The 22,336-nt window shown below is 42.5% G+C and overlaps 1 protein-coding gene across 1 annotated transcript in view; it reads right to left on the reverse strand.

Annotated features, from left to right (window-relative positions):
* Positions 1-511: 511 nt before the first annotated feature.
* The window catches only part of STYX (serine/threonine/tyrosine interacting protein), a 940,049-nt gene continuing 918,224 nt past the window's right edge, over positions 512-22,336 (reverse strand). Inside the window, exon 6 of the mRNA XM_044073567.1 lies at positions 512-595. Coding sequence (XP_043929502.1) covers positions 512-595 — 84 coding nt within the window. The remainder of the gene's footprint in view (positions 596-22,336) is intronic.

Consider the following 22,336-nt stretch of genomic DNA (forward strand, 5'->3'; position numbering starts at 1 on the left):
ACAGGAAATTTGGAAACACCCACTGCTGAATATGCTGAAGTCCACTTTTCTTCAGTTCTATGTATTTTAGCCTGTAGTAAAAACTGCAAGAAAAAAACAAACAGCCAAGCTAGAGTGTTCACTGTGTAATACCTTAAACCTTCTATATTGGTGGCCCAAGGGATATATGCAAATTACCCCTTATGGGGTACAAAAACTATATGTTGGGCAGTTCTGAGATGCTGATGAGCATGCCTATTTTGGAGAAAATCCAGAATGGCACAGGTAGAATATACAAACCAAACTCCACTCAAAAGTAAATGAAGATCAAGAAAAAAATGTTGAATCTGGAATTCTAATCAGTGTGCCACAGTGCAGCCCAATTACTAAACAAATATCCTTTCTATATTGGTACTGCCATTCTCTTTACATATACACTATGTACACATCGCTTAAGACATACTTGTGTTATTGGTCTCTTCACCTTTTTCAAGGCAGTGAAATGACACATTAGTACTAAACCACAGAAGTATCACCGTTTGTTAACTGTCAGACTATAATAAAAATGTTGTGCATTACCTTCATTTTGTAAGCATCCATCAATAAATTCTTTAGTCTGTGGAAGAAGAATCAACAATAAAATAATAAAACAAGAACAATTATAAAAATTACACATAGAAGGCACTCATACAACACAAAATCAGAGATCACCATCTTGTTTCCTCACCTTCCCAATGTTATACTCTGTTTTAGCCAAAGCAGAATAATTAACAACGATTCTGCAATACGGAATATTTACATTGAACAGCTGCGTAGATACTTTTAAATGCAAAACACATCAAACACAGTAGAGAAACATTTTAAAAACGGTGTATGCCACTGGAAAAAAAACTTTAAAATAAAAAACATGAAAATCCATTTTTTAATGTCATTAAATTCAAAGGATGCCAAGTCAGAAAAACAGAATTCCCATTCTCAAATGTAAAGTGCATTCTCCAAGCTTTTATAAGAAATAAGGAAAATGTGCAATTAACGCTCATTAAATTTAATATCCACAAGAAAACAGCTTATGCATACTACTTTATCCTCCATCACGCCACCCAATCCTGCCCCGACCCGAACTCTACACCTTACCTTAGAAAAAAAAACTTCTATAACACTACCATTAACAGAAGTCATCCTGGGGACAAAACATACAGTAATACACTACATTTATCCCCTAAACCTTCAAACACTTGCATATACGCTCCTGACATATACTCCTTTCCTAGTTCTTAATCTAACCCTAACCCCACACAGGCACACACAAAGACCTTTTAATCTACTTAATACAAAAGATCAGCATATTAATATAGCATGTAAGTACACTACATCTTCTAACAGGGTTAATATTCCCTTCACTAACCTGTTAATCTATCCTAAATTTCTCTGGGAAGGTATGAACTATCAAATTGCACTAACACCATTCCCCTTCTTTTATTAAGCACTACTGGTATTTTCAATGTATTTCTACAAGTCTCCAATAACAATCACATTTTATCAAGATTCCCCTCTCACATTCACCACATCAAGTTCTCTTGTTGGTCTCTCAATTCCTCATCAGCCTTGCTACCTCTCTAAACCTGGGAGGTTCTGATTTCCTCCATAACATTGTTATTGCTTTCTTTGTTGGCAAGGATAGGAAAAGCAAGGTTTTATCTGCCCTGCCCATCTCCCTCACCCCTGCTGCTGCTGATAAAAATACTGTAGGGATCAATATCATGTCATATCATTTGGCCAGATCTCACGTAGATGCACATAAATGTCACTTTTAAAGTTATGTGGTGATAAGTGATTCCAGATCCCAACTCTGACAGATTTAACAACCCCCCCCCCCCACACACACACACATACACAGTTACTGAGAGGATATACCTGTTTTATCTTATCTAGACTACAAAATTATTTATACAAACACTTTCATCAGGCCCTGCACTTAAATGATAATGAGGCATAATGGCATATGTTTGGAGCACAGCAATCTTTTACTACATCTGAAGAACAGGAGGGCAGCTCAAGCAGAGCTGACTAAAAGACAAGTTTGGATGCAAAGATCTTCACAGCTTTCCTGTCAGCAGTAAGAGGGAGGCTGGGAGTTGAAAGGACAATGCTAGGAACAAAAAATGTACACACCCTGGAATAAAACACACACCAATAACCAGGAGTGGAGGTGCAAATACTGAGCAGTGATCATTCCAACATCTACAGTTATGTTAATTTTTATTTACACAACTGTACTATGTTCATCATATTGATCACAGCTGCAGCAGCCTTAACTATGTGGTTAGATTACCTTACCCAACTATATTTGGGAAGTGGAAGGAGTTCAGGAGCCCTTGGAGAATGCTCCTCGCAAAGATTGATCTGCACCTGGAAGACCAATTAAGCTTACAGTGCTTTGCAAACAGATGCACAGAGAACAAAGTAGCAGTTTCTAGAATACTTCTAGAATCCAACCCTTTCCAAAAAAGCCACAGACAAAGCCAAGGCCTTGGTAGAGAGGGGGCCTTGACCCTGCCTGGAATAGTTTTGTTATGGCATGAGAACCATTTGGAAATATTCTTTTTTGACACTGATTTTCCCTTCTTACCTTCACAAGAAATTGGCAATTAAAAGATCTGAGAGATTTAGTTCTGTCAAGATAGTACCAGAGTTGTCTGTGGATATCCAAGGTACGGAGTAACCTTTCTCCCTCATTTTTAGGTTCAGGAAAGAAAATGAGAATATGGATAGTTTGGCTTAAAGTAATACCACATTAGGCATAAAAAGGAGAATTACTTTGCAAAAGAACCCTGTCCCTATGGAAAACGAGATAGGGTTGACTCACCTTAAGAGCTTGCAACTCAGACACCCTTTATGCAGGGATTGGACTAATCATTAAAACTGTTTTCCATATTAAAAACTTCAACTCAGCTACATTAGCAGCCTCAAACAGATCAGGTGTTAGCTTCTCTAACAAAAAAAATTGAGATCCCACGGATGGGTCACAGGTTTTCCTGGAGGCCTCTTATGTAAAATCCGTTTCAAGAACATTGTGATATAAGACTGCATTGAAAGACGAGGATCCATGGGCAGACGTGCTGAAATGGACAACAAATGAACTTTGACAAAGGAATAAGAAAGGCTATAGGACAGTAACTAATCACAGTGTAGAACCAGAAAAGAACTAGCCCTGAAAGTGTGCTATTTCTGTTGCTGGCATCAGTAGAAAACCTTTTACATTTGTTAAATATATTTTTTTTAGTAGCAGACTTCCTTGTCTCCATTAGTAGCTGCTGCATGTCTTTGGTAAACAAGTTCCTAAAAGGAATTAAGACCTATCATTTGGGCAGTCAACTGAAATCGACTATGTTGGGTGTATCAACACCCCTTTTCTTGTGTCAGTAGATCCAGTTTGTGAGGAAGCTTCTGGTAATTGCCCCTAGCCTTTTCCAAAATAAAGGAGAACCACAGTTGCCAAGGGCAGAAGGGAGTCACCACAACGATCTTGGGGGATTCTTTCTAAAGCTTCAGAAGCATCCTGGATATTAGTGAAAAGAGTGAAAAAGCATACAAGAAAAGAAAATAAATCTATCTTCCAGTCCTTCTAGGCCCTCTTGCATGGAGTACTGGAACAGAATCTTGTCAGCTGATTGTCCACAGAGGAAGCAAACCGGTCTGCTTGAGGAATACTCCAGGGATGAATCAAACCTTGGAAGACAACATGATCACGTCTCCATTCATGAGGATCTGCCCGGGTCCTGGCTTTACCACATAATTTTGCTCTAATGCAATGTAGAACGTCAGTAGAGTGAGACAGTGATGTAAAGATACATCCCAAGCTAACATGGCTAATCAGCAAAGGAGGTATGACCTAGTTTCCCCTTGCTTGCTTGCTGATGTACCACCTGACTGTTACTATCTGTAACCACCTGAAGAGATTCTAGGGACCAACAGTTGTGTCTTGATTAGAGCAAGCATCACTCTGATATTTATGTGCTTGCGTCGGTCTTTGCTGTCTCACACCCTCCTGCACTTTCATCCCTCATGAAGCTGCTCCCCAAGAAAAATCCGGAGAGTCTGTGGTGAGTGCGTGCTTTAAAGCAGGTTGGGAGAAGGGGAGACCTGGATTTAAGGATCTGTTTCCAATAAAAGATTTCACTTCTGACAAACCACAGCACTGGGGTTTAAAAAATAAAGGGTGTTGATGTTGGGAACAAAGATGTGGAGTCTTGCTAGGGGTACTGAGAATCATAGATGCCACAAAAACAAAATCCAGAGGAATCCCCTAACAGTGACCAGAAGACCGAGTGGGAAACATTAGAAATAGATCTAAATAAAGATATATTTACTTCCTGTGGAAGAAAAGCTCTTTAAACTGAGGTGTCTAGTTGATATCCCAGGAACACAATCCTGTGTAAATGAGTCAAGAAAGACTTTTGAATGTTCTCTTGGAATCGCAGCCTGTGTAACAGATGGCTCACCAAAGACAGAGATTTTTGACACTGTGAAAGAGACTCTTGAAAGAAAAACATGTTGTCTAAATATGGAATATACCCGGCAATGAGCTGTAACTGGAGCTGGACACTTTGTGAACATTCTTGTCCATTGGACAGTCCAATGGGAAAGGCAGAGATTGGATAACGTGATTCAGACACACAAAACCTTAAGAAACGTCAGGATGAATAGGATGTGATAAGCATCTTTTTAGTCTAGTGTTGCCAGGAAACTTGGAAGAGGAGGTAACAGGTTGTGAAGTGACATATTTTGAATTTGGGCACCATTACAAACACGATTAGGAAAGATCGATCCAGAACGGCCTCCAAGAATTTCCTTTCTCTTGGCATTAGGAATATGCCTGAATAAAAACCCTTCCGCACCTGGGATGGAGGAACTAGCTCTATTACTTTGTGTGACATATGGAAATAAGAGAGACTGATCTGAAGAATGAGGAATGGCCTCTGGAAAGGAGGAATTCCCTACAACTCCTCTCTGTAACTGTGAGGAATGATCTTCCTAACCCATTTGCCTGAAACTCTCTGTTGCCAAAGAGAAAAACAGATAGTCAGACTTTCTAGAAGACAAAAGGGGCCAGGGTGGGAGGGCTTCACAAGGTCTGTTGAATAATCATTCAGATTTGGACTGTCCTTAGCTTTAAAGGATTACATACATCTTTTTGGACCCCCCCCCCCATTACTTCTTAAACATCTGTTTACCTGTACTTTATTGAGACCGTTTATTCTATTTTTTGCCAAAAGATGATGAGAAGATATAAAATCCCTTGGAAATTTTGAAAAAAAAGGACAGCTGAAAAATCTTAGATTCTTTAGATCAGCTAGCCCTTTCCAAACTTTTTGATCACCTCTGCATCAGAGGGGGCAAACACTACATCTCTATTCAAGGGAGGATTTAAAATCTCATTTTATCACTTGGAAGGTTCTGAGAACGCAGTCATGCAAACCTCCTCAAAACAGTACCAGTGGCCACAGCCCTACAAGAACTATCAACAGAGTCATACACAACACCATAAACAATAAGTAGTGACTTGTGCAATAGAAGAAACTAAGTTATTTAAAGCAGCTTTTTTCCTCAAGAAACTGCAGATAAAACATGTCACTTTCACAATTTGTCAGAACAAACTTTAAAATATGAGCCTACCAATTCAAAATTCTGAATATTAAAATTGCAGAAGTTTACAGCTTTTCCCAATACCTATTAATAATTTTCCCATCCTTATCTGAGAGTAGGATTGTAATTAACCAAGTGCTTTAACAGCAGTGGGATCAACTACAACTATAGCTGCTTAGTCGGGTATGGGAATAGCGTATACAAATTTAAAAGACTAAGGAACTTTATACATCCTATATGCCTTTTTCAGGGGCAGTTTGCTGACTATCAGGAAAACTGCATGCAGTAACATACATCCTCTAAAGCAGACAGAACAGGAGGAATGGGTGTAGGTTCTGGAAAATCCTTCTTTAACAACTCAACAGTATTTTCTGAAGGACTGAGAAACCTCAGTGTTCTCCTACTGAAAACACTGGTGCATTTTAGCAACAGTCTCAGAGATAGAGAGACCCCCACCCCCATAGGGAGAATCAGAAACTGTACTATCTGCTCAGTCTGAACCAGAAATCAGAGGGAAAAATCCTGCATCCATCCCTGCATCTTCCTGTTCAGATTCAGAAGCTTGGCTCTCTTCAGGAAAGAGGAATCCCTCTTTCATTTACCAGGAACTACTTTACAAGGAGGATCAACAGCCTGAATTAAACCCAGAGTCAGACTCGGTAAACTACTCCTATCCAAATCTGAAGAGGAGCAGATACAGGCTTGGTTTTCTGTTTCCTTTTGACAGGAAAAATGGGGCCAACCATGTTACAAATGGAAGAAGCAGCAACTTCCTCAGGGATGGACAAAGCATTCTGACACAAGGACAGTTGTGTACCTACTATAAATGTATATGTTTCAGTGTATTCACTGTTGCAGTCATTACTCTTGGGTTATCCTGCTGGCAGGCTACCCTCAGTCGGCCAGAATGCCAAAGTCTAGGTCCAGCATCGGTTGCTGTCGCCTCTTCCCTGACGTCAGTGCGCCAGAGGTATAAAAGATGCAGCCGACACCATTTTCTTAAGTTTTTCTTGCCCCAGATGTCAGGTGCCCCCAAATTGGTAGGCTGAAAATTATGCCAATAAAAATGCATGCACAAAAACAACATTTTCATCTACAAACAAATGCACCAAATAGGTTCTATAGGATAGAGAAGTGCAGATAAGCCCCAGCAAAGAAAAGGGGGATGGTGGGTGGGTAACCTGGACTGCAACAGTGAATACACTCGAACATCTACATTTATGGTAGGTACACAACTGTACTATGTTCGTGTTTCACTGTTGCAGTCATTACTCTTGGGTTGAATCCCAAAGCTGAGGATGGGTGACCGGGCTAAATAGCATTAGGAGAGGCTATGAGGCCCTGCAGAACTGCAGTGGCAAAGCCTGCTCTGGACTTAGAGTAAAGGGCTAAGTGGTAGTGCTTTGTAAAGGTATGCACTGAACTCCAAGTTGCAGCCTCTAAGATATCTTTGGTTGGTACTCCTCTGAGGAAGGCTGCTGAAGTGGCTGCTGCTCTGGTGGAATGAGGCCTAATGCCCTTAGGCACTGATTTGCCATGTTGAAAATAGCAGAAACGGATGAAATAGCCTATCCATTTAGAAATAATCTGTTTTGAGATAGCCTTTCCTTGTGATCCTGCAGCATATGACACTAAAAATTGCTCAGTCTTTCTGAAAGCTTTAGTTCTGTCCAAGTAGAATCGTAACTGCCTGTGTAAGTTCATAGTTCATAGGTTCATAGGTTAGTACTAGGCTAACTTCCCTTGCGAGCCATTGTAAGCCTAGCCAATTATCCCTTGTGAGACTCAAACCCTGCACCTTGCGTTTGCAAGGCAAACACCTTAACCATTAGGCCACCCTCCCAACCCATATGTCCAACGAATGCAGAATTTTCTCATCCTTGTTCTGTGGATTTGGATAAAAGGTAGGCAAGTGAATGGTTTTGGTTGAGGGCCACACTGGACACCACTTTAGGCATAAATGTAGGGTTTGTCCTCAGAGAAATCCTGTCTGGATGAAAAATGATGAGAGGTTCCACAGCCATGAGTGCTTCTAACTCAGAGACTCGCCTTGCAGAGGTTATTGCTAGGAGCAGAGCTGTTTTCCAGGTAAGAATTTTATATCTGCTGTTGATGCTGGCTCGAAAGGAGGCAGTGTGAGTTTTTCCAAGACATAATTGAGGTCCCAGGCCAGAAATGGTGCTGTCCTTGGAGGCCTAACGCACAGAATCTCTTCCATTTTTCTGCATAAGATTTTCTGGTACATGGCCTCCTGGCCTTCAAGATAACATCCATAACAGCTTTTGAAAGAGGAGTGTTCTGAATGGCTACATTATCCGCCAGGCTGCCAGATTTAAAGTCCTGAGTTGGCTGTGCAGGATCTGATTGTTTTGTTGGGTCAGCAAGTGAGAAGTTTGAGGCAATATCCAAGATGGACCTTGAGACAAGCTCTTTAGGATTGGGTACCAATGCTGGTGTGGCCAGTCTGGTGCAATCAGTATCATTATTGGCCTCTCTTTTCTGCTCTTTTGGAGTACCCTGGGAAGGAGAGGCAGTGGAGGAAAAGCATATACTGTTAGATTTTTCCAGCTGAAGGATAGGGCGTCCGCTTTCCATGCTTGCTTGTGATAAATCCTTGTGCAAAATCTCTGCAATTGGCAGTTGTGAGGGGAGGCAAACAGATCTATGTCTGGGCATCCCCATTTCCTTATTATCATGCAGAAGACTTGTGGATCCAGTTTCCATTCGTGGGGATCCATGAGGTTTCTGCTTAGTTCGTCTGCCAGTGTATTTGTTTTTCCTGGCAGGAATTGTGCTTGCAGGTGAACTTGAAAAGCCAATGCTGTGTCCCATATGGTCATTGCTTGTCTGCAGAGGGGGTAGGAATGTGTACCTCCCTGATTGTTTATGTACCACATGACCGTAGTGTTGTCCATCTATCAGTAGCGGTCCTGGATGAAGCAAGTCCTTGAAAGCTGTCAGGGCATTTTGAACAGCTAGCATCTCTTTTTGATTGATGTGAAGGTGCATCTGGTTTGCAGGCCATGTGCCCTGAATACATTTTCCTGCCATATGGGCCATTCAGGCATAATCTGATGCATCCGTTGTCAGTGTCTGTCTGGCTGTGGGTAAACTGAATGGCAGACCCTTGTTGTGGTGACAGGCTTCTGCCCACCATCGAAACTCCTGCTGTAGGCAGGGAATGAGTGCAATTACTGTCTCCAGGCTGTGGCAATGCTGAGTCAACACTTTTTAGACACCATTGTAGTTTCCTCATATGCAGTCTGGCATATGGAATTAGTAGAATGCAGGATGCCATAAAACCCAAGGCCTGCAGGATTTTCCTTGCAGATAAGTGGGTTTTTGTTGCCAATGTCTTGAAGTAAGTAGACAGCTGTTTTTCTCTGGCGTGAGATAAGCCATCTGGGCAGTTGTATTTAAGCTTGCACCCATGAATATTATCTCTTGAGAGGGCACTAGTGTTGATTTCTTTTCATTTACTGTGTACCCTAGGCCAATCAGTAATCTTTTTACAAACGCCAGATGCTTTAGAAGAATGTCTTTGTTCTCTGCTTGAATTAGGCAGTCGTCCAAGCAGGGATATATATGAATTCCTTTTTGTCTGCAAAACACAATTACTGGTGCCAGGCATTTTGTGAAGACCCTGGGCGCAGTAGATAAGCCAAAGGGCAGTGCAGAGAATTGGTAATGCATTGAGCCAGCTATGAATCTGAGGTATCTTCTGCAAGACTGTCTGATTAGGACATGTAGGTATGCCTCATTTAGGTCCAAAGTTACGAGCCAAGCCTTCTTGCCCAGCATGGGCAGTAGCTGCTGCAGAGTCAACATCTTGAATTTTGGAACTTCCAGAAACTTATTTAGTACAGACAGGTCCAGTATTGGTCTCCAGGTTTTGTCCTTTCTGGGAACTAGGAAAAGTCTGGAGTAAAATCCTTGCCCCTGCTCTTGTTGTGGTACTTGCTGAATGGCCCTCATGTCCATGAGGGCTGTAATTTGTTTTTGTGCCTCTGCCCACTGATTGTGTGGCAGGTCTGGCATACTTTTTGACCTTGGTAGAGTGTGAAAATGGAACCTGTAACCTTGGGACACTATGTTCAGGGCCCATTTGTCTTGGGTAACCATTTGCCAATTTGATGAAAAAAGTGCTAGCTTTCCCCCTAAGGGGGCTGCCAAAAGAAAAGTGCTTGGATCTGGTAGAGGAAAGTCATTGGGACGGTTTCCTGTAAGGCTGTGATTTGTCTTCTCCACTTTTGGAGGTAGGAGCACCCCACTGTTTAGGCCTGTATGAGCCTTGGGGCTGAGATCTGCCTCTGGGACGCCCGTTTCTGCCTCTTTGTGGTCTGTCTGACACTGGAAAGGACCAATTTTTAGAAGGCTAGTTCCTGCTAAACCTGGGTGGCTGTACCTGTAAGAAATCCTTGACTGTCTGCATGGATTTTGCTTTATCCTCCATTTTTTCAATACCTCTTCTGCTTTAGTACCAAACAAAGTATCATGCTGTAATGGGGCATCTAATAATTTTGCTTTAACATGATCAGGCAGATTCGGTTCCTTTAACCAAGCATGCCTTCTAATAACAGAACCTGCAACAGCGGCCCTGCAAGAGGCCTCCAGTGAATCATAAACACATTGCAAAGTATGCTTTCCCACTTGTTCAGCTGCATGCAATAAATCCTGCAATTCCTTGTTCTCTGAACATTCAGTATTTGTCAACAATTTCTGTTTAAGCAGTGACATTAAATATTGCTGATATTTAAGCATATGAAACTGACAATTTAAAGCCCTTACAGCCAAGGTAGCAGAAGTGTAGACTTTTATCCCCCATCTGTCTAGAGCCCTAGAATCCCTATCAGAGGGGACAGGTTTGTTGCAGTGGAAGCTTTAACCCCTTTGGGACCCTGAGATATAGTTTCTGGGTCAGCAGCGGGGATTTTATAAAGGAATTTATTTGAATCTGGGACCCTGTAGTATCTGTCTGGCTTAGCAGGTGCAGGGGGTAGAGTGTCAGGGGACAGGCGGGACTCTGAAAATACATCATCTACAATAACTAGAACAGGAGGAATAGCAAGGGGTCTGTGCTGAGGAAGTAGCAGAAATTCTCTGAGCCTTTTCTTAGATTCAGAATAATCTTGACTCTCCCAGTGGAAATGCTCCCTTATGGTATGCAGGGTTTTCCCAAAAGAATAATCCTCAGGAGGAGAGGCTGAAGGAATGGATTCTTCAGCATCAAAATCCTCACAGAGAAGCATGGAGTAATACTGTTCAGAAGAGGAATCAGAGGAAATAGAAACCTGATCAGAAGAATCATACTCTGTCTCTTGCCTAGGCCTCTTATCAGGAGGGGGATGGGAGCTCCTGATCAAAGTAATTAGGTCTTCGGCCATTTTCAGCATCTGTTTTTTAGGCATGGAAGCCTGAGTAGGAGAATGCTGTATTTGTTTCTTTGTCTTTAGAGCTGCTTTAGTCTTTGAAGCTGAAGATGGCATAATATATATAGTTGTGTAGGTCTGACGACACCCTCAGAAGCCGATGCCTGCTCAGTGGCTCCAGACCCATCTGAGGGAATGATTTCAGAGTGTCCAATACCTTGAGTATCCAGAGGCCCAGTCAGCTCCACATGGGAGTCGGAAGCGGCCTGTGGCTCTGAGGTAGCAGGCGCCAGGGGCTGCGAAAGCGCCTCACTGAGAACCAGCGAACCGGCGACTGGCCTAGCAGAGGCCCCGTCGTCGGTTTTGGACCTCGGATGCCTATCCTTTTCCTTGTCCTTGCGTTTTTTTGTAAACTCCGGTTGTCGGCTGCTCCGACGGCATTATATAATTAAATCTTCAGCCAAGGTAATGAAATGCAAAATCGAACCGATGCTTAATAGTGCGTTGGTTAAATCTAGCGCAAAACCGACAGCTAGCAACATTGTGATCAGGGCCTAGGCAAGGAATACAGTAAGAGTGAAAATCCTTATGAGGTATTTGCTTCCCACAAGAAATACAATTGTTAACTTTTTCTGACATTGGTCTGGAGCAAGAAAAAAGTTTCCCCAATGGGATACTTAGCTTTAATGAAGACTTCGGTTCTGAAATTCGGATTTGAAAATCTCAGGAGTCGGCCGACTGGCACTTGCGAACTGCTTTTGCTTCGGGCACCGAGCGGCAAGAAAGACTGAAAAAAATGGCGTCGGCTGCATCTTTTATACCCCTGGTGCACTGACGGTAGGGAAGAGGCAACAGCAACCGATGCCAGACCGAAACTTTGGAATTCTGCCCGACTGAGGGTAGCCTGCCAGCAGGATAACCCAGGAGTAATGACTGCAACAGTGAAACATGATGAACATCAGGGAAAACGTCCCTGTTTCCTCTTTCAGGACTGACAAGAACAGCTCTCCCTTGCCCACTGAGGGACCCCCAACAGGAGCAGAAGCAATGGACATTGCTAATCCCCAGTCCACAGTGGTTGTAGGTGTTACCCCAAGGGTATCCAGGATAAAAGATCAGTGATCTGAGGTACAACAAATGGTCACAGCAGAATCATCCACCTGCAGTTGAGACACACTGCAAGCTTGCTGTGGTGGCAAAGGCTGTTTGCTTAATTTTTAATCTTTTTGTGGTTAGAACAACCACCAACCAAAGAACTGTCTTCCAAGTGCAATGTAAGGAAGCTAAAAAAACGTGTTCAAAGGGACCCTGGGTCAATTTTTCAGATACAAAACTAATGTCCCAAAAAGCCAGAATAGGCTTCCTGGGAGGCTTGACATGAAGGATGCCTTTTAAGGAATTGCTTGACCTCAAATCTAGAGGCCAGTGGAGGAGTCAAAGTTTGACCAGCAGAAACTGCTGACAGGTAAGCTTTAACTGAGTAATATGCTAACCTAGCAACGAGAAGATCACACAAATAAGGGAGAACCACAGGAAACTCCACATATAGAGAGATCCTGATGGTGGGAGAGGCACCAGACAGAAAATCTTTTCCAATTGGACTTTTATGATTTTCTTGTAATGGGTTTCCTGGCTTCCTGCAGGACCCAAAGCACGTCCTTAGAAAAGAGGTGCCTAAAAGGGTCAAAACCCTATTACCAAAAATATCATTTGAAGAGTGGACAAGATAGGATGGATAAGAGATCCCTTGTCTTGTGAGGGGAAGATTCACCTGGTGGAGTAACTTGTAGTGAGTGCCCCTGGCCAAATGAGAAAGAAGGGAGAACCAATGCTGCCTGTGTCAAAAGGGAGTCACCAGCAAGATTTTAGGACAGTCCTGCCTGATCTTGTGTAGAACTCATGGTAACAGAGGAAGAGGGGAAAGGAGTACAGAAACATCCCCTTTTCCAAAGAAAAGACAGGGTATCCACTTTCAGAGGAGAGTTAAAAAGACCTACCGGAGGGATACCTCACTGATGGACAATTTCCAGGAACACATCTCTGTGAAGCATCCACTCGTGAGCTTATGTGCTGGACCTGCTCAAAGACTCTGCTACTAGACTGCGCTCTAAGGGAATGTAAACTCCCTGAAGTGTCAGTTGCTACAGGACATCCAGATCCCAGACATGAAGAGCTAGTCTGCAAAGATGACAGGACCATGTGCCCTCCTACTTGTTGACATACCACATCACTGTGGTAATGTCCATGAAAACTTTAAGGGGCCTGGAATGAAAAGTTGCAGAGACCTCATCTCCTATCTGAGGCATATGTGAAGAGCTCCTGAGTGGGAAATGGAGCTTGAAAAAAAGCCATGTGTTGAGAGAAAGCTGATGAATCCACCACTGAAGCTTGAGCTTAAGACAGGGAAGGAAAGGTACCAGGAACTCAAAGGGGTAGCAATGCTGAGGCCACACCAATCTGATGTGTGATGTCCATGCACTGGCCCAGTAATCAAGGAGCCTCAATCCTCACCTTTAGCACCAGTAAGGGGCATCTACACTGGGAGGATTAGTGTACACACACTGTAAAGTACAATTTCCCTTAGCACACAGAGATCATAGTCAGTCTGGGGCTGGTATCTCTCTTTCTCTTCAGATCCCCAATAAGACTCCCCACTGGCACAAATACAGGGTACAGATCTCAGCTGAGTGGTCAAGCCAAAACCTGCAGCACCATCTCTGTTCAACCAGTGCTTCGTGTCCCTGCCCAAGTAGCTGGCATGCACACACTTTGAGATATGATTTGTATACAAACACAACAGAAACTCCTGGGGATGGATGACACAGGTTCTCCGGCTATGCCCCCTTTCTGCCTAGACTATAAGATAATACTGACTGCCAACAACCACTACTACCAGCTACTACAAAGGCCCTTACCAAAGGGTGTCTAATTCAACTGTGTAATACTACTGCTATCCAAATAGTAAGTGTGACCAGAACTTTTAAGGCTATTGGAGTGGCTTATACAGTATCACCAAATACATGCAAGTATTCCACAGCTTAAATTATCTCTACACAAAACAGCCACAGTTGAAAGGTTTTAAAAATATTTAATAAATTAAATTAAAATTAAATAAATAATAAAAACACAAGACAATACTTATTACTTCAACACAATGACATTACAGAGTTCAGAAATCACAGGAAATACTTAAACAATATTGTAGGATAGTCTGACAAATATAGAAAACAGCTAATCTGGGTATATTCCTATCCATCTCCAAGAGAAATTACTGTTCTAAATACTACTTACATACAGAGCAAGCAAGTGCTGGTGAGTGGCCGTTCTTACTGGATCCAAGACAAGATACAAAATGCTCTTCTTTCTTTCTGAGATAGCCCTTAAATTGATAATACACAGTACTGCTGAGTCATTTCAGATTACAGCATTCTTGACACCTCTGCTGAAGTTTCCCAAGCTCACAAAACTACAAATTTAACATATCTTTGTAATCTTGCACCTGTCAGGAAGCCACAGCAATACAGAACACTTTACTTATAAAATTGAGTAATTATCTTGTCTTAAAACAATAGAAAGAATGTCCTAGCCCAGATATCCCATCTCCGAGCTTGAGATCAAATGCAGTTGTAAAATTCTTTACTTAACAGCTTTCTTCCAGCAGGGTGCACTGTGGTTACATTTTTGAAGTTCAGTACAACATATAGTTTAAGCCTAACATATAGCTCTATTTACAAGTGTAAAACAAGCCAGTGGATTATATTAATATTTACAATGACATAGAATTATCTAGAAAATTCTACCTGGCTGAGCTGGCAGCTCCTCGCTTTTTCACCCCCCCCGGAGAACTCAAGCTTGTTTTTCCAAGTATCCCTTCAGAAACGCTCGAGAGGGTTGAGTCTATCTGGGTATATCTTACCCCATTTCCCTGTCTTGACAGCCCATCTGCGTTGGCATTGTTAATCCCACTGCGGTGCTGCACTAACATATTATACACTTGCAATCCTAGGCTCCACCTGAGTAACTTGGCATTTTGCTGGCTGGCTCAATGTAACCATGTTAGGGGATTGTGATCTGTAACTACAGTGAATTTCCTTCCATACAGAAAAGGTTGAAGTTTCTCCAGTGCCCACACTATGGCTAGACATTCATTTTCTACAGCTGCACAGCATTCCTGTCTGGGTTGAAGCCTACGACTGATATAAACTACTGGGTGCTCTTCTCCCTCTGAAGAAATCTGGCTAAGTACAGCCCCCACCCCATGGTTCAAAGCATCCACCTGCACAACAAATTCTTTGCTGTAATCTGGACTGGCTAACACAGGGGGCCCTCCCAAAGCTTCTTTAAGCTTCTGGAATGTCTGCTCACATGCTGGGGTCCACACTACCTTATCTCGCCTGTTTTTCCTTGTCAGGTCTGTGAGGGGAGCACCTATGGTACTATACCTGGGGACAAACTTTCTGTAGTACCCTGCTGTCCCTAAGAATGCCCTCACCTGCTTTTTTGTAAGAGGTGCAGGTCATGCCTGAATAGCTACCACTTTGGCAGGCTCTGGTCATATCTTACCACTCCCCACTCTATGTCCCAGGTAGGAGACCTCTGCCATACCCACCTGACATTTGCTGGGCTTAATGGTCAACCCTGCCCTCTGTAGTCTGCCCAGTACCTCCCTGACATGCTGAAGGTGCTCTTGCTAGGAATGGCTATAAATGGCAATATCATCTAGGTAAGCAAGGGCAAAATCTCCTGCTCCTGCTAGGATATGATCTACCAGCCTCTGGAAAGTCACTAGGGCATTATTTATCTCAAAGGGCATTTTTGTGAACTCATACAAGCCAAAAGGAGTCACAAAGGCTGACCTCTCTCTAGCACTGGAAGTCAAGAGCACCTGCCAGTAACCCTTTGTAAGATCAATGGTGGTAAGATACTTAGACCCACCCAGTTGCTATAGGGCTTCATCTGTCCTAGGCATGGTCTAAGCGCCGGACTCTGTGTGACTAATTTCCTGTAGTCCACACAGAACCTGGTGCTGCCATCCTTCTTTGGTACCAGCACCACTGGGGAGGCCCAGGGACTGTTGGACTCTTGACTTACCCCCAGTTCCAACATTTCCTGTATCTACTCCCTCACAGTCTGATTCTTTCAGGCACCCTATAAGGGGCCTGCCTAACAGGCCTTTGGGGTCCTGTATCCACCTGGTGCTGCACCAGGTGGGTGCACCCTGTTTCCCAGTGAACATGCCCCCAAACTCCTCTAACACTGCTCGGATTTCTTAAAACTGGGTAGGAAAGAGCTGCTGGGACATTGCTACCCCTTCCACTGAGGTGTCAGTCCGAGCCTCACTGAGATCATCAGTCACCAGATCTCCGTCAGACTCCTCCTGCAATCCAATGCAAATACTCAGCACAAGGGCCTCCCAATCATGGTAAGGTTTCATCGTGATAACATGGTACAATTGTGCCCCTGCCTCCTGGCTAGCAGATCTACCATGTAGTTAATATCACTGGCCTTCCTTATCACCTCATCTCGAATTAAATCTAGAGGCCCCCTCACCCTATGCCCATACAACAACTCAAACGGTGAAAAACCTGTGGATTCCTGGGGAACCTCTCTGTAAGCAAACAGATGGAGCAAATATTATTCCCACTCCCTCTTAAACTGGTCTGCAGATGCTCATATCATGGAGTTAAGTCCAGAGTTTAACCTCTCAACAAGACCATTAGTCTGGGGATGGTAGGGGGTGGTCTTTAGGTGCTTCACCCCACAGTACTTCCACACACAAACCAGCAGGTCTGTCATCAAATTGTCATCTCTGTCAGTATTTCTTTTGGGAAACTTACCCTACTGAAAATCTCAAAGTATTTGCTACCTTTTCTACCTCAATGGAGGACAAAGCCACTGCCTCAGGATATCTTGTAGCATAATCTACTACCACTAGGATATACTTTTTCCCTGTGGACCTTGGAATACTCAGCTGCTCCACAATCCATAGCTACCCTCTGAAATGGCTCCTCAATCACAGGCAAAGGCATCAAAGGTGCGTTCACCTTGTCTACCTTTTGGCACTGCTCACAGGTCCTGCAGTACCCTGCTACATCTCTGGAAATCCCAGGCCAATAAACGTTCTGCATAATATGTCTCTTTGTATATTTTATGCCCATATGACCAGCAAAGGGAATATCATGGGCTATAGCTAGAAGTGGCAGATGGTAGGCTCTAGGCACTACCAACTGCTGTATCCTCTCACCTTCTAGCCCTCCCTCAGGGGACCACTCTCTATACAGTAACCCTTTGTCCCAGTATACAGACTCCCCCTTCCCTTGAGAATCAGGTGCCTCACTAGCTACCTGCCTCAGGCCTTGTACTGTGGGATCTGATGGCTGAACCTATCTCAACTCTCTCTTTGTAACCCTTCCCAGCTCCCCTTCCACAGGAAGTCTGGCATCCTCTTGACAGTAGTGCCTCACTGCCAGCCTGGGTACTACTACTACTCACCTCTACCTTTGCAGTCACTCTGTCCAAGGGAACATCAGTACCTACAAAGAGCTGTGGCTCACCTTCAGTCTCACTGCTACAGGGTAGCTCCCTCTCTGAAGTAACCACCTCACCAGTCTTGGCTGCAAGAGTTCGGTCTGACTGGGTCTCCCCCAGGCTACCAGACCCACATGCTTGTCTCCAAGCCTGACTGTGTAACTGCATGAGCACATGGTACTGCATTATCAAAGTCACTCCCTATCAGGACATCTGCAGGGATAACCTCAAACACACCTACTTGCTGGCTTCCTTTTCCACCCTCCCATTCAAGGTGAACCCTAGCCAATGGTATTTGGAATGGGGTCCTTCCTAAAGCTCTGACTGGAGTAGACTGCCTAGGCAAGTGGTGCTCCTCTGTAACCATTGCAGGCTTCACAATGGTTATGTCAGAGGCTTTCTCTCTCTCTTAACAATGGTCTCTTTGCCATTCACTAAGATACAATATAATTTCTTGTGGTAATTTCATACCCTCGTTGTCTCAAGACAACTTACTGTTGGCATTTTGTTTTTCTGGCGCTCTCACGTTTTGTTCCCGAGCTTGCCTCCGTGGACATCTATATGCCAACATGGCCCCCAGGGCATATACCTTTTACTTATCTTACAATAGTCTACATGCTGCCACTACTGCTGGAAATGCACAAAACATCCACTATATTACTTTAGATACTTCCTATAAAAATGTAAACAGACATACCTACATTTAGAAACACTACAACAATACTTTCTACATGACTATCGGCATTCTGACAATCAGCAATTCTTTTTATCACAAGCAAGTCACAGGAGAAGGGAAACCCACATCATGTCTATGGCTTACAATTCAGTCAAATGAGTTTCAGTATTTTGAAAATTAGGTATTATGGTCTCGGTCAAACGAGATTTCAGTCATCTGAAGTAGATCCATATAATTCAAACAAAAAAAATTGTGTGTGTATGTTTCTGTCTTCGTGTGTGAATGAGTAGGAGAGACTGTGTAAGAGTGAGAGTGTGTGTGTGTGTGTGTGTGTGTGTGTGTGTGTGAGAAAGTGAAGACTGACAGTGGTTGAGTGATCCCTCGCAGCAGCAGTTAAGAGGTTTATATAACTCTCAACTTCTTAGCTCAACATATCCAGACAAAGCCTAAAATAAATGGGAAACAAAAGCTGAAACACATTTTCAAGACTGTGTTTATTAAATTAGACAGTTACTTGAACAACAGAATTTGTTTTAGCATGAATTTTCTGAAGCACAGGGTGTATTGTGTGTGTGTGTCTGTGAGAGAAAGAGTAAGTGAGATCAACCACTGGCAGCTGTAAAGAGGTTTGCATACCTCTGGACCTTCCAGCTGAAGAAATCCAGATAAAGACTAAAATAAAGGAGAAACAAAGGCTCAAAAAAAGGAGAGAATTTAATTACACATCTTATAAAATTACAAACTTGTGTAAATAAAAGGATTTGCATTAGCATGAATTTTCTGAAGGGAATAAGTCAGAAACTCAAATGTCATTATTTAGTAACTTCAACCTCCAATAACTGTCAATGAACCAAATGTTTTAGGAGTAAAGGACCAAAAAATAAATACCTGGATATATTTTTAAAGTGCAATATTTTTGGATGTAAAAATGTTTCCTCCAACACAATTAACATACAAGTTTGAAACATTAGGAGGAATTATTTTACATCACAAATATATAAAAAATAACATAGTAATAAAAATAAATAAGCAAGTAAACAATTTTACAAACAGGCCACTCTCTAAGCACAATAATACCCTCTAGAGTGTGTTATTGTGGAAATAATGACCTTAAAGGAGTGTACAGACCCTCGGCCTGTGGCACTGGGCCTCAGAACAAACCTGGGCGGGCATAACTTCCACAATAACACACACCCTATTGGACATTGCTTGCCTAATCCCCTCTCAAATCACTGCCTTTCACCTCTTCTACTACTGCTACCACCACTGCTCTTAATTCATCCCAACTACATTATTGAGGGCAATAAAAGTTAATTACTGTACAATGACCCATAACCCTTTCAAAAGGGCACATCTTCCTTCCTGGTGTTCACAAGTTAGCCTAGACTTCTTGACATTAGTAATACACACACACTTTTATATAGGCTGCCAACACATACTGCATGACACAGACTTCAAATTACTGTGGCATGTAAATGTTAAAGGAGTCTCCCAGAAATAACTGGGGTAACAATTTCTGGACGTGCATCATAAACAGTTTCCCCTTTTGACCGGGTTCCGCAGTCCAGTTGCATTCCAACTTATCATTTTCAAGCCTTAGATCTAAATACTATTCAACCTTTTTTTTTATCACCATCTCCAAGCTGATCAGTCACTTTGCCAGTGTTTCCACTTCTTAATATCCCCATCTCATCTTACTCCCCCAGTCGAACTAATTTTATAACTCTACACGAACCGATATAAACTAACATCCAACAACTTTGCAACACCATTAAACAAAAAAAAAAATTCAGAACCTTTAAACTTTTAAAAAGGTCAACACATCGCCCCAGTGATAATACAAATGAATAAAAAACACTGTTAATCATACAAGGTATTACATTTGTGACATTTAGAAATGTTTCTTAACACAATTGCCCTTCCCTCTCAGGAGTGATAGAGAAGCAGTAGATATGTCCATGAATGGTGCTACTGTCATACACCCCCAGAAGGCTGTATACGTTTTAACAAAGTAACTTCATGCATATTCCACAAACACCTTTATTAATCTTATACACAGTGACACAAGAAACTATTTACAATAAGGCAAGAAATCACATCTTTCTTTTCCATTGTCTCATTACTCCTGGGTAAACTGGATAAAATTCAAAAGAACAGTTCTTGGCTGTTCAGTTTTCAGTCAGATCCTTTTACAGTACATTTCCCCCACGAGCTTCCTTCCAATGTCTGAAACTACTTCTGTACTGCAAGGCTTTAATTTTTCTGTCATGCCTCCTAGCCTACTCTGCGACACTAGCTTATCCTGGTTCACCTGGGCTGTGGTCCAAATCTGAACCACTTTCATCGAGTCATAAATCCCCATAGGAGAAAAAAAAAAAGATTTTAAAATATGCAGGGTAAAGATGCCAGAATTTGGGCTTCCTTAACCTGCATATTTGGTTGAATGTAGACATTTTTTTCTTCCCGTGTGTCCCAATTAAAATCCCGAAACACATACAACCATTGACCATTATATAACAGAAGGTTGCCTCGTTATCTTAAAACGTAAAGGGCTTTTGCCTTCAAGCTGTACATGAAAAAAATGAACATTTTTTTTTTTTTGGTCAAGGCATCACAGGATCATCATCATTCTTGGTGTAAATATAAAGATAAGGTCTTTTGATCTGCAGCTTACTTTCCTCTGGCCTGCACAATGAACTCAGCAAGCTAGCCACAAACTGCTGAACACTGATTTATCTCCACTTCCTCTGGCAAGCCAATGATATAACTTTTTGTTTTATTGGCCAGGTTTTGTTTTCAAAATCATTCAGGTGAGCCTCTAACAAATCAATCCTCATGAGTCTCATGGACGTGTACCTGCTTACAGTCCTTCTGTAACTCAGCAACCAAGTCCAAATGTAAAGAGTCTAGACTCCTTTTGAGTCATATCATCCAACTTTGCATTTGCTTGCCTTAACCCAGCCATCACCTGACCCAAAGATGGTTGCCTCCCCTCCACTTGGTCCTGCGAACTATCCATCAGGACCTATCATTTGCTCCTTTCCCTGCTTTAATATTGGGTGGGCTTGGCAGTATCACCAGCATTTTCCAACCACTGGATTTTTCTTCTTCCTGTTGTTCCTTATCTCCTTTCACTTCCAACAACTTGTCAATTACAGGTAATAAACAGAAAAACACTTTGCTAACCCAGTCATATTTAACATCAATTGTTATCCTTGGGGACAGGCATTCCACTCAATAAATAAGTGGCTAATCCTCATCTGACATTAAAGTAATGTGTGCTGTGTTTTTAAATAATTTCATATCAGTACTCTGTGCAAACTTGTTTGTGTTTAGCTCAGAACAGTGCCTGAGCTTGTCTTCTTCAGGTGTCAGTCTCAAACGGATGAATTCTGGTTACAGAAATTGTGTGCAATTTGTCTGTAGAAAATGACTGATGGCGCAGATGATTCTTTCTCAACTGTTTGTAGCCTTACTTCATTTGGCATCCACACCCTACTTCCAAGTGATTCTGGAATGCCTCGACCTACCCAAGCACTGCCACCCAGTCTTATTCAAAGAGTATGAGCTAGAGGGGGCATTCTTAAGATCCATCTTTTAGTCACAAGGGTCTGTAGTCTTTTGTGTCAAGCCCTCTATACTGCTGTTAATTCTCAACAGGTGTGCTTCTTACAGATCAGCTACAGACCAGAAGGAAGGTATAAAGTGTGTGTGTGGGGGGGATTCTCTTTTTTTTCTTTAAAGATTATTACTACTGCTCCTGGGCTCATTTAGTACAAGCTCTTGTCAAACCACACTAGTATAGGATGCAGATTCTTGGGCATGTTGGCACACAGGTCACCAAAAGCTGCTTCTGCCCTCAGCAGCTGGCAGAAAGAGGAGTACTGGAACCAGTTTCTTTTTATCTACATGTCAGAAAAGTACAGTTGTGTACACTTACCATAAATGTAGATGTTCGAGTGTATTCACTGTTGCAGTCATCACATTTGGTTTATCTGCTTGCAGTAACCCTCAGTTGGCCTGATTATCAACGCCTTGGGTCCTGCATCAGTTGCGGTCTCATCTTCCATGACGTCTGGTAGTCAGGGGAATAAAGCATGCAGCCGACGCCATTACATCAGTTTTTTCTTGCCCCAGA

The sequence above is a fragment of the Protopterus annectens genome, chromosome 6.part0 (genome assembly GCF_019279795.1).
Source record: "Protopterus annectens isolate FY-2018-M chromosome 6.part0, PAN1.0, whole genome shotgun sequence".
Taxonomy (NCBI): domain Eukaryota; kingdom Metazoa; phylum Chordata; order Ceratodontiformes; family Protopteridae; genus Protopterus; species Protopterus annectens.